The sequence below is a fragment of the Cucumis melo genome, chromosome 9 (assembly GCF_025177605.1).
Source record: "Cucumis melo cultivar AY chromosome 9, USDA_Cmelo_AY_1.0, whole genome shotgun sequence".
Classification (NCBI taxonomy): domain Eukaryota; kingdom Viridiplantae; phylum Streptophyta; class Magnoliopsida; order Cucurbitales; family Cucurbitaceae; genus Cucumis; species Cucumis melo.
In genome coordinates this window covers 7,403,282-7,424,979 of record NC_066865.1, presented here as the reverse complement: position 1 = coordinate 7,424,979, position 21,698 = coordinate 7,403,282, and the positions used below count along the sequence as shown (strand labels likewise).

The window sequence follows — 21,698 nt, the reverse complement described above, 5'->3', positions numbered from 1 at the left end:
AAATCAATACGTTCGAAGAAGAAAGATTGGTATATCAATCTCCTCGATCTCATAAGTATTATACCAAATCCCATCAATCGAATCACATTTTCGAGAAATACGAGACATCTAAGTCATACAAGTAAAGAGATATATTCATTGATAAGAAAAAAATGTGAACGGTGATTATTAAGAGGTAAACCTTATATAGATATAATCATTCCTGTCAAGACATTAGAGCGCGGGTATTCTATACAAAGAGTTTGTATAAGACCGAACCATGAAATGATAGTCTCTCTTATTAACACCGTTACTAGTTAAGTCCATATTTCACCATGATGACCATAAGTGACTTAACCTAAATCCTAAATGAGTTATGATTTCCTGCCTATGAAGGCAGTCCTTTGATTTGCATGGATGAGAGTGGTCTATGTCATCGATTCAATATGTCTACCATTTTAGGGATTCGTTTGATTAGAAAGTTGGGAACACAACTACACAAAAAGGATTTCACTCCTTCTCTAAAGATAGAGTAAATAGAGAAATTGCTCTCTAAATGGCTGATTCAAGGGCTTGAACATTGTGGTGTCACACACTCTCTTGGCCCGAGAGGAGTTTAGTTATAGTGGGACTATAACATATTGTTCATTAGAGGAATCGGTGGTACTTAAAGAGTTAGATATAACTATAGGGACAAAATGATAATTTTTTGCCTAGTTGTATCTACGAGCAATTTGTGAAGGGTCATTGCACTGTTGATTGGTTATATCTAATAAACACAAAAATATATCTACAGTAAGAAGAGAACAATTATTAGTCTTTAGTGGAATGATTGATAGTCAATGAATGGAGTTTAAATTAAATTAATTTTATATCATTGGAACTTCAATCTGTAAGATTCATAAAGTCCCTTTGTTAGCTTAATAAGGATAAATGAGAATCAAATTTATTTTGGTTTAAATTTGAATTGTTCAAATTGATTAAAGGGAATAAATTGTATATGATACAATTAATATTATGTATTTGATACATTATAATATAAAGTTTTTATGAGAAAAGTTAATATTTGAATATTATTCAAATAATAATAATAATATAAATAAGATTCATAAATAAATTATATGTTAAAATTAATATGAATTCAATTCATATTAGAACTATAAGTCATATGAGATATTTAAATCATTAGTTACACTATATATGATATAATATAAAGTTTATCTTATATGAGATATAATATGGTTTAAATTTATGGGGACTTTTCAAAAATATAAAAAAGCGGCAAAGTATTTACATTGTATAGAAATTCCGAAAATGGAAAAAGCCTAGAGGCCCACCGTGTAAAATATCAAAAAATGTCACGTCAACAATGCGCGTAATATATTTGGTAACGCAATTTGGTAGTTTAATTAATTGGGTACACGATCGTTTAGATTTGGGGGTCTAAATTTGGCTACCCCAAATCTAAACGATTTTTTTTTTCAAAATTTGGTATAAACGATTTTTTTCAATATTCTTTATACACAATCTTTTAATCTTAGTTACTCTGATTTAAATGCCTGACCAATTTTTTCAAGATTCTTTATACACCATCTGCGTAAAAAAGAAAAGAAGAAAGACGATTTTTTTCAATATTCTTTATGCACAATTTTTTAGTTTTGGTTACTCTAGTTTAAATGTCTAACCAATTTTTTCAAGATTCTTTATACACTGTTTAAATAAGAAAAGAAGAAAGACTATACAATGGTAAAAGAAAAAGAAGAAACATGAAGAAAGACATGCCTAAAAAAAGAGAGAAAAACAAAAATGATGATAAAAAGAAATAGATTTGGTTACCCAAATCTAAAAAATAGAAAGATGGAAAAAATCGCATGAAGAGTACATAGGAAGAAGACGATAAAAAATCGGAAAGGAGAAGAGGATGGAAGGGCAAATCTGGAATATTTAAAAAATGACTAAATTTATGGCCTTTGTTACACGATCGTAAATAATTTTTTGTTATATTTAGGAAAGTTTCCCTAAATTTATATTGATTTTATATTATTTAAATTAATATATTTTTAATTAATAGATGTGAGGGAGAGGGAGGGAGTTATTTGATAACTTTCCCCTCCATCTCTTGTTATTATTTTGGTTAAGATACAATCTTTCCTCTCTATGTGTTGGACGATCTCTCTATTTAAAAAAAAAAAGTCTCTCAAAAAAAGGTTATTCCTTTCACAAAACCAAACTAGGAAGATTTTGTGGTGTTCTTGGGAATTGAAGGAGTTCTTGGGAGAGTTTCTTTTTTTCCTCCTTAGAAGCATGTTTAAGCTTCTTTCTGAATTCTTTTTGTTTTTCAAATTGAATTTCATTTGTACAACATTCATAGGCTTTCACGATGGGAATTACATTCCTTCACCTACATCTTCACAATAAAACCAACTAATAGAAAGTGATGGAATTTTATCATTGTCTATCAATGATATCTTGCATCTTCACAACAAAAACAATCGATAGAAAGTGATAGAGGTATACCGTTGTTTATCAGTGATGGAGAATGATATATATATCACTAGATTTTCACATCCCACCATTTTCACACCAAAACACCAACAAGTAAAGAAAAAAAACATTTCAAATTGTATGTACATCTTCACACATACAAATAGACAACTGAGAAGAAGAAATAGAAAATAGAGAACATCCACAAGAAGTAAATTGCAAAATTATGTAACATGTGATCATTGAGAGACGATGGTTACAAATCTATCATATGCACTAAATTAAAATTCATCCATTAATTCAGTAACCTTGTAATCCCACAAAAATCACATAATTCCAGTGCCTATTAGTTAAATTTGAGTTGTTGAATTTGATTAAAGAAGACAAAGAAAGAAGAACATCATAGAGACAACTAAATAAGCAAGACCTAAAGTAATTCTAAATACCAAGAAGAGAAAAGTAGATGTGACTTTATTTTGATGAATATTGTCCTTGTGTTTTTACATCAAGAAAAAGAGGGTATAAATACAAGGTTCTATAGAATGAAAAAGGCAACAAATAATACAAGATAATACAAGATAAAATAAGATAATATCTTCTTAATTACAAAATATATACACATTAATACCCTCCCTCAAACTCAAGGTGGTAGAGTAGCTGTCAGCTTGAGTTTGGTACGTATCTGATTGAAGCGAGTAGATGGTAAGGCTTTGGTGAAGATATCGGCTGGTTGCTCAATGGTGGAGACAGGTTGCAAAAGAAGTGTGTTGCTTAAGAGATGATGACGAATGAAGTGACAATCATTTTCGATGTGCTTTATACGCTCATGAAAAACATCATTGTGGGCAATTTGGATGGTACTATGATTGCCACAATGAAGGAGAGTGGGACCCTGCTGGGGAACACCCATATCAGGAAAATGCCAATGAAGCCATAAAAGTTCGATGGTAGCATCAGCAAGAGCACGATATTCTGATTCAGTACTAGAACGAGAGGCAACACTTTGTTTCTTACTGCGCCAAGAAATGAGAGAATCGCCTAAGTAGAAGCAGTAACCGGTTGTAGAACGTCGATCAGTGGGATCCCCAGCCCAATCTACATCGGAATAGCCAGATAATACAAGAGAGGATTAAGAAGAAAACTGAAGTCCATGTCCCAAAGTTTCATTGACATAGCAAAGGATACGTAGTACGGCAGTAAAATGGATGGTTCGAGGAGCAGCCATAAATTGGCTAACAATGTGAACAACATATGCAATGTCTGGGCGAGTTACTGTTAGATAGATGAGATTGCCAACGAGTTGCCGATACAGACTGACATCCTCGAGAGGAACGCCACCATAAGGGGTCAAATGAACATTGGGATCTAACGGCGTTGAAGCTGTGTTAGAGTCAGTAATTCCTGAGCGAGCTAAAAGATCAGAGGCATATTTAGCTTGGGACAATAGATACCCGTCCGAGCACCGAGAGACTTCAAGACCAAGAAAGTAGTTGAGAGACCCAAGGTCTTTCATTTCAAAATGTTGACCAAGGTAATGTTGGAGATCGGATGTGGCCTATGGATCATTACCAGTTATAATCATGTCATCAACATAGAGAAGAAGAAGAACAATACCCTGGGGTGTGTGACGAGTAAAGAGTGCAGTATCATGAGGGCTGGAAGTAAAGCCAAGTTGAGTGATGGTAGAGCTAAACGTGGCAAACCAAGCTCGTGGAGTCTGTTTGAAACCATATAGTACGCGACGCAAGAGGCACACCTTGTGAGGAGGAGAAGAAGTACCAGGAGGTGGCTTCATATAGACTTCTTCAGAAAGAGTCCCATTAAGGAAAGCATTTTTGACATCCATCTGAAGAAGAGGCCACCGCTTGGCAGCAGCAACAGCTAGTAAGCTACGCACAGACGTCATCCGAGCCACAGGAGCAAATGTTTCTTCATAGTCAATACCATATTCTTGGGAATACCCTTTTGCTACAAGATGAGCCTTATAATGCTCAATAGTACCATCAGAGTGAGTCTTGATTTTGTAGATCCACTTGCAGCCAATGGGTCTTTTACCAGGAGGTAAGTCAACATAGTCCCAAGTGTGCGTTAAGAGCCTGTAATTCATCATTCATCGCTTTTTGCCATAAAGGGTCAGTACTAGCCTCTTGATAACAGGTAGGTTCAATAAGGGAAACAATAGTAGAAAAACAGTGATAATCTTGGAGATGAATAGGAGGTTCCCTTACCCGAGGAGAACGACGAGGAGGGGTGTCTGGAGTAGGGTCAGGACTCCCATCAGAGATGGGCGACTGGTCCGAAGTTACAGAAGTAGGTGCAGATTGAGCAAGCTCATTATCAGGAGTGGATTCAGAGAGAGGAAAAAGGTCAATAGATGTATCGGTGAAGAAAGATTGAGGACTAGAGAAGGAGGCGTGGAAGGAGGATAAACGAGAGAACATAGTGTGCTCCCAAAATGTGACATGGCGAGATATACAAAGTCTATTGGAAAAGGGATCCCAATAACGAAAACCTTTATGTTCTGTGTCATAGCCAAAAAAACAGTAGAGGCGGGCACGGGGTTCAAGTTTAGTGTGTTCATGAGGATGCAGGAGAACAAAACAAGCACAACCAAAGACTTTAAGGTTGGAATAGTTAGGAGGAGTACCATATAGTCTTTCGAATGGAGAGATGTTTTGAAGGACGGAGGAAGGAAGACGATTGATAGTATAGACGGATGTAAGAGCTGCTTCACCCCAAAATTTCTCAAGACATGAGGCAGAAAGAAGAAGGGCACGAACTGAGTCAAGAATGTGGTGATGTTTGCGCTCAGCACGTCCATTTTGTTGAGAAGTGTGGGGGCAGGAGCGCTGAACAAGAGTAACCTGTTGGGAGAGAAAAGATAGAAGAGTGGAGTCTTTATACTCCAAGGCATTGTCAGTGCGAAGGGTTTTGATGGGACAAGAGAATTGGGTGCGAATCATATTAGCAAACTCAATATAAGTGCGAGATAATTCAGAGCGGTGTTTGAGAAAATAAATCCATGTAAATCGAGAGAAATCATCAATGAATAACACATAATAGCGATAACCATGGACAATGGAGGTAGGGGCAGGCCCCTAAATGTCAGAATGGATTAAATCAAAAGGTTTATCACATATGGAAGTGGATTTAGAAAATGACAAAGCAGGTTGCTTAGCAAGTTTGCAATTTAAACAATTAAAAGGGACAAATTTGGTAATACTATTTAAATTGTTAATGGAGATTAAATGACACAATTTTTCTGGAGAAGCATGACCAAGAAGAAGATGCCACTGATATGTATCAGAGTCAGTGATAGGGGCAGAGATGGATGGAGGAGAAACCTGAAGTGATAGGAGCTCAAACAATCTTCCCACTTTGCGACCCGTCTCAATCGTCTGTCCTATCTGTGGATCCTGAACCTGACAACCATTGGAAGAAAAAGAGACAATTAAGCCAAGGTCGCACAATTGACCAACAGATACTAAATTAAAGGTTAACTTTGGGACACAGTAAGTATGAGGAAGATTCAAACTAGGGGTATTGATGGTGCCCATGTGAGTGATATTCATATAATTGCTGTCAGCAGCATAAATGGGAGGTAAAGATTTAGTAGGACTAGGAGTGTTCATAATAGAGTAATTAGATGTCATATGATTGCAACAGCCAGAGTCAAGAAGCCATCGATTACCTGGTGAGACGGCAAGTGCAGAGGAAGATGATGAAATCAACTGATTTAGTAAATTTTGAAAACCACTTATCTGAAACTGGGGGGTGGTGGAATTATCCGAAACAGCAGCAACAACAGAGGAGTTACTGAGTTTAGTAAAGTACTTTGCTCTTGTAGAATAGCTTCGAGGTCGAGGTGGTTTTATGGGACAATTATCCAGGATATGACCTGGCTTATGGCAATACCTGCATTCTATTTTAGGACAATTAATAAATTTATGACGAGTGAGCTTACAATTCTTACAAAATGTGCTTGATGCTCCAGGTGGTGAATAAGTGCTGACAAGAACAACATCAGAATGTTTGGAGAGATTGATGCCAAGATGTTTTTCTTCAAATAATATTTCTTGGATAGCAGCATCCAATGAGGGCAGGGGGCTGCAGTGTAATAAGGCATCCCTAACAAATTCATATTCTGGACGTAGTCCCATAAGGACTTTAATAAGACGAAGATAATCTTTACTGATTGTAGCTTGATCAAGTTGAGTCCAGATAGGTTGAAGTACGGCTAGATACTCATTAACTGATTGACCAGCTTCTTGATTAAGATTAACAAGGCTATTGTGCAACTAATAGTAATGCGCTAATCCGACGGACTTGAATCGTGTAGACAAAAAATTCCATAACTCCTTAGCATTTTCAAAAGCATCAAATTGTGTGTGGATAGCAGAAATTGTCGTGTTACTAAGCCAAGTAATAATCTGATGATTTTTGTTGTCCCATTCGTCAAGGCGTTCTATAAATTTGCTATCATCTTCCTTGTCTTGTTTGGTCGGTTTGGTAATATCTCCCGTGACAATGCGCCATAATTTTCGTCCAATTAAGAAGCTTTTCATTTGATTTGCCCATGTAATATAATTAGAGTCATCAAGAATTGTGCTAATTGGACGAGCAATTTCACTTTTCTCCATCTACTCACAAGAAGAAACCAAGTCAGCGATCGGAGAAAAATAAATAAATAAATAAATAAAAACAGGGTAATTTCGATTCGGGTTTCAGGCGTGAGAAAATGGGTCGAGTTTCACGGAGATGGAGCGGATTTTTCAGGTTTTGGGTCGGCCAGATGGTTTCGGGTCGGCTTCGGGTCTGATGGAAAGGCGCGGGTTTCGGATCGCGGAGAAACGGTAACGCTCGGATCGACGGTTCGGTGGTAACGTGGAGATGCGGTTCACGGAGATCGGGCTTGTGAGCGAAGGCAAGTCGGAATGTGAAGAGATCGGGGCTTCTGAGCGGTCGGCAAGTCGGAACGTGAAGAGGTCGGGGCTTCTGAGCGGCGGCAAGTCGGAACGTGAAGAGATCGGATTGCGGCAGAGAGACAGAGTCGCGGGGTGACGATGATTTTTTGTGGCGGCGGCGGCTGAACAGTGGCTTAAATTAGTGGCTCTGATACCATGTGACTTTATTTTGATGAATATTGTCCTTGTGTTTTTACATCAAGAAAAAGAGGCTATAAATACAAGGTTCTATGGAATGAAAAAGGCAACAAATAATACAAGATAAAATAAGATAATACCTTCAAGATAATATCTTCTTAATTACAAAATATATATACATTAATAGTAAAAAAGAAAAGAAGAAAACAACGAGGACGATAAAGAAGAAAGTGAAAGAAGAAGAGAATACTCTTTAGATGGATCGCAGATGATGTAGAATAAGTTGTCGTCAATAATGATTTGCAGATGAAAAATGTTGATATGATGAACTAGCCGCACTCAACCAGGAAGAAGTAAGCTTGCCAACATTATTGTAAATAGTTTATGATTTTTTCTACCATATGAAAATATCCCTTTGATCTTCTTATGATAATAATAATAGATTTAAGTTCCTTAATTTCCTAAAAATTCAAACACTTTCCCATATTCAAAGTGATTGATATCTTTTGCTGGAAAAGTAAAAAAAAACGATCGTTATCTTCGAAAATAAAGGCACATAATTGGATTGGACAGAGTTGAAGAAGAAATTAAATCAACAAAAGTAGAATTTTAGAATTGGCCTAAACGGCAACGTAAAGGGGAGATATTCACCGGCACCAACATATGCTGGGTCTTGCGGATTAAATTGAGAGTGAAGGGGTAATATAGTAATTGCACAAAGAAAGGCAATGGGTCCATTTCCGTAATTATGCTCTGAAAGCAGGCGAAATTTTAGAAATAATGAAGAGAAGACACAAAGAGGGGCCAAATAAGATTTAAAAAAAAAAGGAAAGGAAAGAAAAAACAGTGTATTTTGATTCCGGTATATCTTGTTCTCCTTTTTTTTTCACTTCGGTGCATATAATTTTATTAAACTTTTCTCGGTTTAGTTTTACGATTAAATCAATTTAATAAATACATATTTTTTTGAAAAATATAACAAATCAACCAAACATTTGCATTCTATAAAAACAATCTTGAAAACGAAAAAAAGCTCATAGGCCCACAATAAAAAATACCAAATAAGTCTCGGTTAACACACGATTAATCGGACACATATGCGAACGTAATTCTTCGTATAAATGGTCATGATATGCACTTGTGCAAGAAATGTTACACAATCATGTAGGTAGTATCAACACGATCGTATAGTTCTTTGTAATAATGAAAAGAATGTTCAAAATCTAAATGATCGTGTTAACCACGTTAAACGATCAGATTGATTATAGTACACGATCGTTTACATCATATCCACTCGATGGTATAGTTCTTTTTAAACAATGGAAAAATGGCTTCAAATCTAAATAATCATGTTGACTATTCTAAATGATCGTGTTGACTAGGTAAGCGATCGTAACACGATCGTTTAGATCATATTAGTAATATTTAAACGATTTTGATATTCTATAAGAGGAGATGGAAGAAAGAAAGAGAAGATGAAGAACGAAAGAAAGAAAGAGAAGATGAATAAAAATAGAAGAAAGAAAATCTAGAAGAGAAGTTGAAGAAATTTGGAAGAAAATATGAATAAATCGCAAGAATAAGAAGAAAGAGAAGTGACAAATGATTCACTATATCAAGTGCAAATATGATTTATGAAAATATTTTAGTGGCTTCTTGGACTTTTTAATTTTGTTACACAAACCGTAAATATTTTAGTGTTTTGTTATATGTATAAAAATTAACCTAAAAATATGGTTAAAACATATATATTTAAACCACTTACTTCGACTAACATTTGTATATACCTTATTAAGAAGTCTCATTTCAAATTCTCCATCCTTAATTTGTACTAAAAAAAATTAATATCTACAAAATCATAGTTTATGCCCTATCTTCCCATTAGACTTGAATTAACAATTCAATTGATATTAGATTGAGCTTTAAAGTTAATCTTTATGAAATTTGATAAAATAATAGTTATAATCCTCTAAGAAAACACACAATAACAATAGCACGAGCAAGCTTTTAGAGTACGAGGCAAATATGAGTTTTTATATCATTGAATTTTGCTGTTTGTATTAGGGGTGTAAGAATAATCCGAGTAATCTGACAATCCGGGCTACCAAATTCATATTATATGAGTTTGGTTGAGTTAGTTTAAAATGTGAGTTGGGTTGGGTCTCAGGTTGGAGGGTTGAAAAATTCGGGTCAACCCGACCCAACCCAAATTAATATAATATATATATAATAATAATAATAATAATAATAAAAGTTATATATATTATTATATTATTTTATTATTTATTTATTTATTTAATAAAAGTTAAACAATCTTATAAGTTTCGAGATTTTTTTTTTTTTTTTTTGCTTAACTTGATGCGAAATATATTTGATTTATGATGATTTTCATTTAGAAGAATTAAAATTTAGAAATGAAAATAATAATAATAAAATCGAACAACTCAACCCAATCCAACCCATATTTTATGGATTGGGTTGGGTTATAAATTTAATCCGGGTTATTCGGGTTGTCAACCTAACCAACTCGAAAATATGAATCTCTCAATCCAACTCGTTTGCACCCTAATTTGTACCAATTTAAATTACAAATTAATAATTGTATCATTTTAAACTCTAAATTTTGGATTCAAATCCATTTAAGTTTATTTAAATTCTAAACTAGTAATCGTATCCATTTAAATTTTGAACTTTGATATGTCTTTCAATTTAGTTTCAAAAACTATTATGCAAAATATTTATTTTTTGTTATATGGAACCTTTATTATGAATATATTTAGTTCATGGGGTATAATTGATATTCACCCTAAATTTTATAAAAAGGAATGATTTTAGATTAACTTTTATAAAGTTAACGATAAGTAATATATAATTAATTTTAAGGGGTCTTTTCAAAAATATAAAAAAGCGATAAAATATTTATATTCTATAGAACAATTCTAAAAACAAAAAAAGCCTAGAGGCCCACTGTGTAAAATACCAAAAATGCCCCGTCAATAACGCGCGCGTAATATATTTGGGATTTATATGCGATGGTTTAGATATAGTTCAATATATATGCGATCGTTTAGATATTGTTCAATATATACGCGATCGTTTAGATATGATTCAATATATACGCGATCGTTTAGATATGGTTCAATATATACGCGATCGTTTAGATATGATTCAATATATACGTGATCCTTTAGATATGACTATAATTTATACGCGATCGTTTAGATATGGTTACAATTTATACGCAATCATTTAGATATGGCTACAATTTATCTTTTCAATTGCATCGTTTAATTTTGTTAAACGATCATTTAGATTTAGATTTTGGTTCTAGATCTAAATGTTTTTTTTTTAAATTTGGTACACAATTTTATTAATTTTTTTGGTACATGATTGTTTACATTTAGCTACTCCAATCCAAATAATTTTTTTTCAAGATTTTTTATACATGATCATCGTTTACTTTTTTAAACGATCGTTTACATTCGGCTACTCCAATCTAAATAATTTTTTTTAAAGATTTTTTATACACAATCTTTTATTTTTCTTACACGATCGTTTACATTTGGCTACTTCAATCTAAATGATTTTTATTCAAGATTCTTTATACACGATCTTTTAGATTCTGCTATTTTGTTGTACACAGTCTTATATACAGTCGTTTAGATTTAGTTAGCCAAATGTAAACATGTAAAAAAAAAGAAAGAAGAAAGACGATGGAAAGAAATTGCAGCGAAAAAAGAAGAGGAAAAGTAGAAAGATGATGGAAATAAATCGAAGCAAAAAAAACGGAGAGGAAAAGAAGAAAAACGATGGAAAGATTAAACAACATAAATAAAGAATTGAAAAATAAGAAAGATGATGGAAAGAAATCGCAGAAAAGAAAAAGAGAAAAGAAGAAAGACGAAATCGCAGGGGAAGACGGGGAAGACAAATAGGGAGGAAGAAAAAAAAGATGGAAGGGCAAACCTGAAATATTTAAAAAATGGCTAACCTTATGGGTTTTGTTACACGGGCCGTAAATAGTTTACAGTTTTGTTACATTTAAGTAAGTTTTCCTAATTTTAATTTAATTTAAAACCCAAAAATGTTTACGGCTCATATAACAAAATAAAAAAAGCTCATGATGCGTGATCATTCTTTTCATAAATTTCATATATTCCCTTGCCATTTATTAATCTCAGGGCATCTTGATGAATTGTATGCCCAAGATCGAATAACTAAAGGCAAAAATCATTCATCCTCAAGGATCTTCGAGCAATGTATGCTTGAGATCGAATATAAAGACATAATTCTTTCATCCCAGACCATCTCGATGTCACTAAGACTCAAGACCCAATAATTAAAGGAAGAATTCTTTCATCTTAGGGCATCGCAGGGCATGGTATGCCTGAGATCATGTATCAAAATGTACACGATTGAGTATCGTGTGTGTATCGGCGATTTATCACGTGTTGACTGGTGTAACTTTGGTATTATACATTGTGGGCTTGTGGACTTTTTCTACTTTTAAAATTGTTCTATATATGTAAATATTTTGCCGATTTGTTATATTTTTAAAAAAAATCTCTTAATTTTAAGATTATATTAAGTTGCACAGACCAAACTAAATAAATTAAAAGTAATTTAAAAATAAAGCTAAAATATCGTTATTAGCTTCCGTACTTTCTACAAATCTTAGATTTAGTCTATACTATTGGTTTATTGTCAGCTTTTTCAAGAACTTTTTGTTTTTGTTTGCAAAGTTATTGTATTAGGAGTTATTGGGCCTTTAGTCTTGAGGTTAATGGTACAAACACTATGCTAGTTAGAAGTGTTTAAAAGATTCAATGACTAAAAAAATTCAATCAATCCAACCAAACTAATGTGGTTTGAATTGAGTTATCAACTGATTTGGATTGGGTCATGTTCAAATAAATGAAAATTTTATGAGTTAAGTTTGTTGGTCCATGAGTTCACGTAAATAACCTAATCGACCCGAACTTATCATATTAACTTAAATATATATGTGTGTATCTTACTTCTGGTATAATGGATATACATGTATTTATTTTAGTTTTATTTGATTTCATAATCTTTTTCAAACTAAGTCATTCTAAGTGTTAAAACTACTATTTTAGTACTTTGAAAAATAAAATTTTTAAAAGTAATATTTTAAAATTTTTATCAAAAATAGAATATTTAACAAAATATTTACGAAAAATCAGGTAATAAATTTTATTTTTTTAGTAGTATTATTATATGGAAGGTAAATAGCTTATCAATTTTTTATATATTTTTTTTTAAAAAATAAAGTAAATTAACACTTTGTTTTTTTAAAAGAGTTTGAAAAAACATTTTGAGTAACTTGTATTAACTAAATCCAACGGGATTGAATTAAGTTTTATTTTTAAATAAAGGCTACTCAAATCCACGAGAATTACCCTTCGTATAATTGGGTTGAATTTAAAAAGTACTGAAATCAAAGGGAAGAAATGGACTAAAATGATATTAACAGAAAAAGAGGGAGTAAAAGAGAAATAAGAAAAAAAAGCGGACGCGAAAAGAAAACATTGAATAAGGTTGAGAGTTTAATTGAGATCCGGAGAACCAATCTCTCCCTCTTTCTCTTCTCTGTCAGGTTTCTCTTTCGTCCCTTATCGGCTCAAATTCTCACTTTCTCGCTCCGGAGGCAAAATTTTCCGTCCGCCATCAGAGAAAGAGAGAGAGAGAGTTTAGAGATTGAAGGTCGCTGAGGAGTTACGAAGGGCGGAGATTGCGAACTCCAACTTAGATTGAGGTTTTGCATGTGATGTCGCAGAGCCTTTCAATCGCCATTGTCGGTTCCTTCTGATTCTAAACCCTTTCAATTTCCCACCCGTTTCAGTCTCTATTCATCACGTACGCCTGTATAGCTTTTCCTTCTGTTCTTTATTCCTCGTTTTGGTGGTTTCTCTTCAAGATTTGGTCTGGAGTTACCCGTGTGGTGTGGCTGCTACATATCGGCGTATTTTCGTTCTTAGACGTCCAGCGAAAGGAGGCAGAACCGATCGATATGATTGTGTTGATTTGATTTTGTTTTTGGTTTTCTCTTTGGCGATTCCTTTGGCAGAATATGAAAGTTTTGTTACTGAGGATTCTTGCTTGACATGGTTGCGAAAGTAGTTGAATTGATTTCCAGCGGTTCTATTTGGCGCCCTCCTCGTGCTGTGCGTTGAATACGGTTGTTCTTTGAGGGTGCCCATGCTATTGGCCTCATTTTCATGCCGCCTGAACCTTTGCCCTGGGATCGGAAGGACTTCTTCAAGGAGAGGAAACACGAGAGGTCAGAGTTTCTCGGACCTTTACCCAGATGGAGAGATTCATCCAGTCACGGATCCCGTGAGTTTAGTAGGTGGGGATCAGGTGATTTTCGCAGACCGCCAGGTGAGCAATTCAGTCGTTTCTGATTTCTTTTTGAATTATTTAGGTTTCATAAAATCAAAAGATATCTATATCTCTTCCCTTGTTGAGGTCTTTATGGAGACTCGTAGTTCGGACCATATACTACTCTTGTTTTGCTTAATTGAAACCCAAGAAAAGTTTTCCTTTTGTTCATTCATTAAATTCTGGATCCTCTCTTTCTGATAGATCTAATTGAACCAAGGGTTTGTTATATATTCATGATTTTATGAAGTATTTGTGGTTAGATCTGAGGTTTTTCGCCTGGATTAGTCCCAACTAGAAATCTAAGTTTTGCTACAGAAATTGCTCGGATTATTTTGTTTTCAAATTTTGCCCCATGTTAGATCCTTTGCTTGTATTGATTGTGTTTTCTTTTGCATTTTCTTTTTCTTTTTTGAAATATTTCTGAAGGTCATGGTAGGCAGGGGGGTTGGCATGTGTTCTCTGAGGAATATGGTCATGGATATGGGCCTTCCATGTCATTCAATAACAAGATGCTGGAGAACGTCAGTAGCCGGCCATCTGTTTCACATGGCGATGGGAAGTATGCTAGGAACGGTAGGGAAAGCAGATCTTTTAGTCAAAGAGATTGGAAAGGCCATTCTTGGGCAACAAGTAATGGGTCTACAAACAATGGTGGTAGAATACAGCATGATCTAAATTATGATCAGAGGTCAGTTCATGATATGCTGATATATCCCTCTCATTCTCATTCTGACTTTGTAAACCCGAGAGATAAGGTAAAAGGCCAGCATGATAAGGTCGATGATGTCAATGGGTTAGGCACAAACCAGAGACGTGATCGGGAGTATTCAGTGAGTTCCTCAGGGTGGAAGCCTCTTAAATGGACACGCTCTGGTGGCTTGTCTTCACGCACTTCAACATCGGGACACTCCAGTAGCAAAAAGAGCGTTGATGCTTTAGATTCTAATGACAGAAAGTCTGAGACGGTGTCGAAAAATGCATCACAAAATTTTTCTCCTTCAGCTGATCATGCTGAGTGTGCCATGTCTTCTCTGCCTTATGATGACGCAAGTGCCAGGAAGAAGCCGCGGCTAGGATGGGGTGAGGGACTTGCCAAGTATGAGAAAAAAAAGGTCGAAGTTCCTGATGGCAGTACTGCCTTTACAAATGTTAATGCAGAATCTACTCATTCTCTGAATTCTTGCTTGATTGAAAAAGGCCCCCGAGGTTCAGGATTTGCTGATTGTACCTCACCTGCCACCCCTTCTTCTGTCATTAGTGGTTCCTCTCCAGGTACACAGCTCTTTTTTGCTTTTCTTGTTGTGGGGCAAATTTTCACTTCTTATGGTGTTTATCAAGTGACAATATCTCAAATTTTCGTGCATTCAACCTATTCCAGTAGAAGAAGATATTAATGATTATATATAGATTTATATTGAATACAAAATAGTCTCAATCAGAGTTAACAAAAATTACAAAAGAATAATTATCAGATGTTTTAAATATTTCCATTGCCATAAGAGGCTACAAATTTTAGAAAAGAAAACACGGTAATCGCTAATCAGTAACTACATGCTATAGTTTAATGAACTCAGCGTATTATTGTGGCATAGGAGGCAATATGTGTAAGAAAACATGATTGTCTTTATGTTAACTTCAAGAACCAGAACATGGAATCTAGGATCAAAAGCAACAGTGGGGAAGGGTAAGGGAGTCCTAGAGGGGGACGGGAAAAACATTCATTATACCAGCAGACTCTAGGAGGAGGAGAGGGTTCTGAAAGAAGTTCTCATTTTAGGGAGACATGAGAATGCCAAAGAAGGGTTATGTGAGCTTAAAAGACAAAAATTTCCTTGTGGTGGTGAAGGGGATCAACGAGTAAGAAGATGCTAATAAACTAAACTATGAAGGGCAGATCAACCAAAGAGTAAATAGAATTAAGCATGTTCTTTGTAAAAATTAGGTATGTGTTGAAGATAGGTAAAACTAGTAGTACAAGATTTTTTAGATAATAATTTGATAGTTGACAAGATCACAAGAAAGTTAAACAATAATTTGACAGTGGAGCATTCTTTTAACAGGATGGTTAGCATAAATAAGAATTGTGCTGGGAGGGTCAGAGAGAATCCTAGTGATATGTGACCCCTCGTTAGATTTCATTTTTTTCTTTTGGCTTTGATTTCAAAGATCTTTTGTAATTATTTTCTTTAAGACTATTTTGTATGGTTGGAGGCCCTTTCTCTTGTTGGTTTTCTTTTGCGGGCTTGGTTGTTTTTGGTTCTTGTATTCTTTAATTTGTTTCCTCAATGAAGGTTGTTATATTATTTATACACAGAGGGATGGATTAGTAGGCATATCAGACGTAGGAGGTTCTTGGTGGATATATATATAAGAGAGAGGGGGGGGGGGGGGGGGGGGGAGACGGGTAGGTCAACAGTGATTTGATAGTTGAAATTTCTGATATCAATTACAATGGTATACATCTTACGCCAGTGAGTAGTTTTGGAAGGCATCATAGAGTAAAGGGTTTCATTTAGAAAATGTGTTGCTTCTAAATACTGCCGTGTCTTGTGATCACTCCAGATTGTTGTCTTTCTCGCTATTAGGTGACATGTGCTTTATTTTACTGAAATCAAACTTCTGCATCTGTGCTTCATGTGTAGGTGGGGATGAAAAATCATTTGGAAAGGCATCAAGTGATAATGATGTCAGTAACTTTCATGGTTCACCTGGCTCTGGTTTTCAGAATCAGTATGAGGGAACGTCCACTGTAGAGAAGTTGGATAATTTTTCAATAGCTAATTTGTGTTCTCCACTCATTCAACTGCTGCAATCTAATGATTCGACTTCAGTGGATTCCACTGCCTTGAGTAAGCTGCTTATATATAAAAATCAAATTTCTAAAGTGTTGGAGACGACTGAGTCTGAAATTGATTTACTTGAAAATGAGCTGAAGGGGTTGAAATCTGAAGGTAAGGGTTACTTTTCTTTCACGTTGGCATCCAGTCCACTTGTGGGAGATAAATTCTTTGAAGAGCAAAACAATGTCACTAATACAGTTGCTACACTGCCAGTTGTTACTTCTGCACATACTATTTCAAAAACGTTGGCACATTCTACAAATGACTTGGAAGAAGTGTATGCTGATAAGGATAGGTCTGGGAGGTCGGATGTGAAGGAATCTGTCATGAAAGAGAATCTAACAGTTTCTGGTTGCAGTGCGAAAGATCATATTGTAGCCTATATAGACAATAGCTTGCCTATAAAGAGTGAAGGTGTCACAGTACATCCTGTTGCTAATGATACGTATGAATGTGCTGAGGGAGGAGATAGTGTGTCTGATTTAATTCTGGCATCCAATAAAGAGTCTGCATGTAAGGCTTCTGAAGCTTTAATGAGGATGTTGCCTACCAATGAATGTAAGATTGATATTTGGAGTACAAATGCCTGCGCACAGAATCAATGTTTAGTGAAAGAGAGATTTGCAAAGAGGAAACGGTTATTAAGATTTAAGGAGAGAGTAATTACCCTCAAGTTTAAAGCTTACCAGTCTTTGTGGAAGGAGAATTTGCATGTGCCTCCTGTAAGGAAGCTACGTGCTAAATCTCAGAAAAAACATCAGTTGAGTTTGTGGACAAATTACAGTGGCTATCAGAAGAACCGATCTTCCATTCGATACCGCATGCCTTCACCAGGTAAGGAAACATCTAATCTATGTCCTTAAGTTCAAGAATGTTTTAAACAGGCGTTGCTCTAAACTTGCCTCTTCTTATATCCATGTAAATAACTTGATTTGCCTCAAGTTTTGTATCTGTTTTCCATTCTGTGCTAGTGGGTCCTCTAACTTCTCTGAGTCACGGGTATTAGTTTGCATGTCTCAAGCTTAACTTATATTTTAATATACTTAAACGAAATTTGCGTGTGATAATTTTGGCTTCTCTACCCAAGTATCAACCCTATTTGAAGTGCTTGGGTAGTTTGGTGAAATTTCTTCCACCTGGCCAATCTTAGTGTTGACCATCCACATCGTTCCTCATATTTTAGTTTTTAAATACTGAAACTTCACATACCAATTAAGTTTATTGTCTTGAGTTACAATGAATGGGCACTGTGGTGTTAAATAAGTTGACTGCACGTTCTTTTTTGTATGGGAAATGACTACTTATTTCGAAGGGGAGAGGAAGCTGTGTCGCCCTTATAAAATTTTAGGCCCTGTCTGATGACTGTTTGGTTTTTGAAAATTATGTTTGTTTCCTTACAATTTCAATACAACCTCTTTGTTATGATCTTCATCTTTAGTTGAACACTTGAATTCTTTGCCAAATTCCAAAAGCAGAAACAGGTTCCTAAAAACTTATTTTTTAAGTTTTCGAGACAGTTTTTACAAGCGGTCCTAAAAAGTAAGAAATTAATGGGTAAAAGTAATATTCATAAGTTTAGTTAAAAAAAAGATTCAATCAAATGGTCATCCATCGGAGCCAATCCCCCTTTCTTTGGTGAAGGATTTTGGTGGGCTTGCTTTTTTCTTGGCCCTTTTGTTGTTTGAAAGCAATTGTTTCTATTTCCTTTTATTTAAATTAAGAGCCTTACTGGTAACAGTTCTTTTTCTAGAAATATTACGTCTCTCATTCGAACTCTCATTTTAGGTAACCACCTCTTCAGTCATTCAGAATTAAATAGTTTATGTGCAGCTAAATGTTAACTTGTTGATTTTTGAGTAATTGAAGAGGTGGAAGTGGAAGTAGTTTGAGGGAATGGTCTTCTGGCATAATAGTTATAATCTAGTAGTAAGTCAAGTATGACGTTCTTAAATAAAGGGTTAATTGCTCATTTCAAATATGATCGTCTTTACTCTATTAATATAACTTGGGATGGGTTTTTTGAGTATGATGTGAACATGATTGATCAAATTAGTTTATGTGATCTAAAGGCATTATCTGATGGTATATTTCTTTCCTTCAGCATAGGGTTATTAATACAAATGCATCTATGAGCTTTGTTATCTTTTTTAATATTTTGTTTCAGCAGGAATATTAACTATTTATACTAGTTTTGTTTCTTTTTTTTCATTTTTCACGTTTGCTATTGTGATATTCTGGTATTCGTTTGAGGATTTTCCCCTTTTCATTTTCATCATCACTTTATCTTCATGTAAAAATTTTTCCTCTTTAAATCAGGAAGCATACATCTTTTGGAGAAGAATCTCCTAACGTGATACAATTGATATAATCATTTTGAATTTTAAAACTCGCCTTGCAGCAGGAAATCTGAACCCCGTTTCTAGCACGGAGATACTTAAGCATGTGAGCATGCAGCTTTCTAGTCCCCAGATTAAGCAGTACCGGAGGACATTGAAGATGCCCACATTAGTTCTGGACCAGAAGGATAAGATGGGCTCAAGGTTCATCTCTAATAACGGATTAGTTGAGAACCCGTGTGCAGTGGAGAAGGAAAGGGCAATGATTAATCCATGGACCTCAGAAGAGAAAGATGTTTTTATGGAGAAGTTGGAATGTTTTGGCAAAGATTTTGGGAAAATTGCATCCTTTCTTGATCATAAGACAACAGCAGACTGTGTCGAGTTCTACTACAAAAACCACAAGTCTGATTGCTTTGAGAAAACAAAGAAGCTGGAGTTTGGGAAGAAAGTGAAGTCCTCCACCAGTAACTATTTGATGACAACAGGGAAGAAATGGAATCCAGAAACTAATGCCGCTTCTCTTGACATTTTGGGTGCTGCCTCAACGATGACTGCCCGTGCTCATAAGTATTCTAGTGGCAGGTCAGGTGGAAGAACTTCATATCACACAACTCAATTCGATGATGATCTATCAGAAAGGGCCAAAGGTCTTAATAGTTTTGGAAATGAAAGAGAAAAGGTGGCTGCTGATGTTTTGGCTGGTATATGTGGTTCTCTTTCTTCAGAAGCTATGGGTTCATGTGTCACTAGTAATTTCAACCGAGGAGACAGTTCTCAGGATTTGAAGTGCAAAAAGGGTGCTACAACCGTATTAAGACGGCGTATGACAACTAATGTTCCGCGGTATGTTGACAATGAGATTTTTTCTGACGAGAGTTGTGGAGAAATGGGTCCTTCTTATTGGACGGATGGGGAGAAGTCTCTTTTCATAGAAGCGGTGTCAGTTTATGGGAAGAATTTCTCTGTGATTTCTACCCATGTAGGATCAAAATCCACGGACCAATGCAAGGTCTTCTTTAGCAAAGCACGGAAGTGCCTTGGGTTGGATTTAATATGTTCTGCAAAGAAAATGCCAGATAATGGAAATGGGCATGATGCTGATGGAGGCAATGGCGAAGGAGGTGTAGATACCAAAGATGCCTTTCCTTGTGAACTGGTTGGCTCTCGGGTGGTTGATGACTTGCCGAAGTCTGTAATGAGTATAAGTGGTGGTGAATCAGAATCCATGAATCTGCAATCTACCCATCAGGAAGTCAAAGAGAGTAATCTATCCTCAAAGACTTGTAGTAATGCTGCTGTGGATGCTATGGTGTCAGATGATGAATGTACTAGGAAGGATGGCTCTCAATCAGGTTTTGATGAGGACTGCCAGTCGGTGAATTCTGCCAACGATAAGAATGGTTTGGTAAATGAGCAGCAACATGCAGTCATGTCCAATGAAACTGCAAAAGAACAAGACATTTCTGTTTCGGTTGCAACATCAGTTGAAAATGTCTCAGATACTGAAACCAAGAGAGGAAATGTCGATGCTAGCACTGCTCGAGGTGATAAAGCTGATTCCCATGCAGCAGATTGCCCTTCAATGCCCTTAAACTCTCACATAACATCATCGGCTAAGGAGGAACAAGGGCGTCATCATATTAGAGTGCATTCACGTAGTTTATCTGATTCTGAACGATCGTCTAGAAATGGTGACATAAAATTATTTGGTCAAATTCTTACGCATTCCTCATTTGTGCCAAGTTCAAAATCTGGATCCAGTGAGAATGGAATCAGGACAACTGAGCCTCACCACAAGTTCAAGCGTAGATTGAAAGTAAACAGCCATGGAAATCTAAGTACAGCCAAGTTCGATTGTAAGAACTCTCCAGGCCAAGAGGAGAGTACTCCCTCAAGAAGTTATGGAATTTGGGATGGCAACCAAATACGCACTGGGCTTTCATCGTTGCCTGATCCCACCACCCTACTAACCAGATATCCTACATTCAATCATCTCTCTAAACCAGCCTTCTCTCCAATCGAGCAGCAGTCACTGTCTAGTTGCAAGGAAGAGAAATCAAACTCAAACGAGGAAACCCAGAAGATGGAGGTAAATAATAGTAGGAAGGAGGAAGTAGTTGGAGGAATGAATGTAGGAGAGAGTTGTAATGATGGATGTGATATTAAACTGGATTGCAGTAACAAGGGTGGTGGCAGTGGGTCATAATAGAATATGAGAGAGAACTTAGGTTTGGTTAGTAGATAAAATTATATATAATGCTTCAGAGAGAGCCATTTCAATAGAGAGAGAGGCCCTCTCAGCAGCAAATTCTTTGTTTTTGCTGCAACCCCCCATGTATCATAGTTTCTTTCATGTCGATTAATCAATAGCAGATTTTGACGGTTCTTATTGCCGTCTTCTAGGAGAACAAAACAACAAAAAAATTTATATTCAATCAGTTTCCCATTGCAGAGTTAACACCGTCTCATTTGGAGGACACAGTTCTGTTGGTATGTCCATAAAATTTTTGTTATAAATTTAGTCTGATTTATGACTTAGAACTTAATTA

General features: G+C 35.6%; 2 protein-coding genes across 4 annotated transcripts; one reads left to right on the top strand and one right to left on the bottom strand.

Moving 5' to 3' along the window:
- Positions 1-4,529: 4,529 nt before the first annotated feature.
- LOC127150835 (uncharacterized) lies at positions 4,530-6,623 on the bottom strand. Its single transcript, XM_051089524.1, has 2 exons — positions 5,808-6,623; positions 4,530-5,561 (listed from the first exon to the last, which is right to left on the bottom strand). Exons 1-2 carry the CDS (start codon positions 6,621-6,623, stop codon positions 4,530-4,532), a joined length of 1,848 nt encoding a protein of 615 aa, XP_050945481.1.
- Positions 6,624-13,098: 6,475 nt separating this feature from the next.
- On the top strand, positions 13,099-21,607 carry LOC103503311 (uncharacterized). Of its 3 annotated transcripts, XM_051090461.1 has the most exons (5): positions 13,160-13,967; positions 14,397-15,242; positions 16,613-16,921; positions 17,024-17,644; positions 19,209-21,607. In XM_051090461.1, exons 1-5 carry the CDS (start codon positions 13,805-13,807, stop codon positions 21,353-21,355), a joined length of 4,086 nt encoding a protein of 1,361 aa, XP_050946418.1. In that variant the 5' UTR covers positions 13,160-13,804; the 3' UTR covers positions 21,356-21,607. The 3 variants fall into 3 exon arrangements, with proteins under 3 accessions (XP_008465674.1, XP_008465673.1, XP_050946418.1); XM_008467452.3 differs by having other exon boundaries at positions 13,099-13,967; positions 16,613-17,644; positions 19,212-21,607; XM_008467451.3 differs by having other exon boundaries at positions 13,099-13,967; positions 16,613-17,644.
- The last annotated feature ends 91 nt before the right edge of the window (positions 21,608-21,698 follow it).

Bases quoted from the DNA above. Each gene is read 5' to 3' on its own strand.
- LOC127150835 (XM_051089524.1), bottom strand. From the start codon at position 6,623: ATGGGACTACGTCCAGAATATGAATTTGTTAGGGATGCCTTATTACAC. The intron at 5,562-5,807 runs GTTTCTCCTCCA...TCTGACATTTAG, and splicing joins TTGAGCTCCTATCACTTCAG to GGGCCTGCCCCTACCTCCAT.
- LOC103503311 (XM_008467451.3), top strand. From the start codon at position 13,805: ATGCCGCCTGAACCTTTGCCCTGGGATCGGAAGGACTTCTTCAAGGAG. The intron at 13,968-14,396 runs GTGAGCAATTCA...ATATTTCTGAAG, and splicing joins TGATTTTCGCAGACCGCCAG to GTCATGGTAGGCAGGGGGGT. The intron at 17,645-19,208 runs GTAAGGAAACAT...CTCGCCTTGCAG, and splicing joins ATACCGCATGCCTTCACCAG to CAGGAAATCTGAACCCCGTT.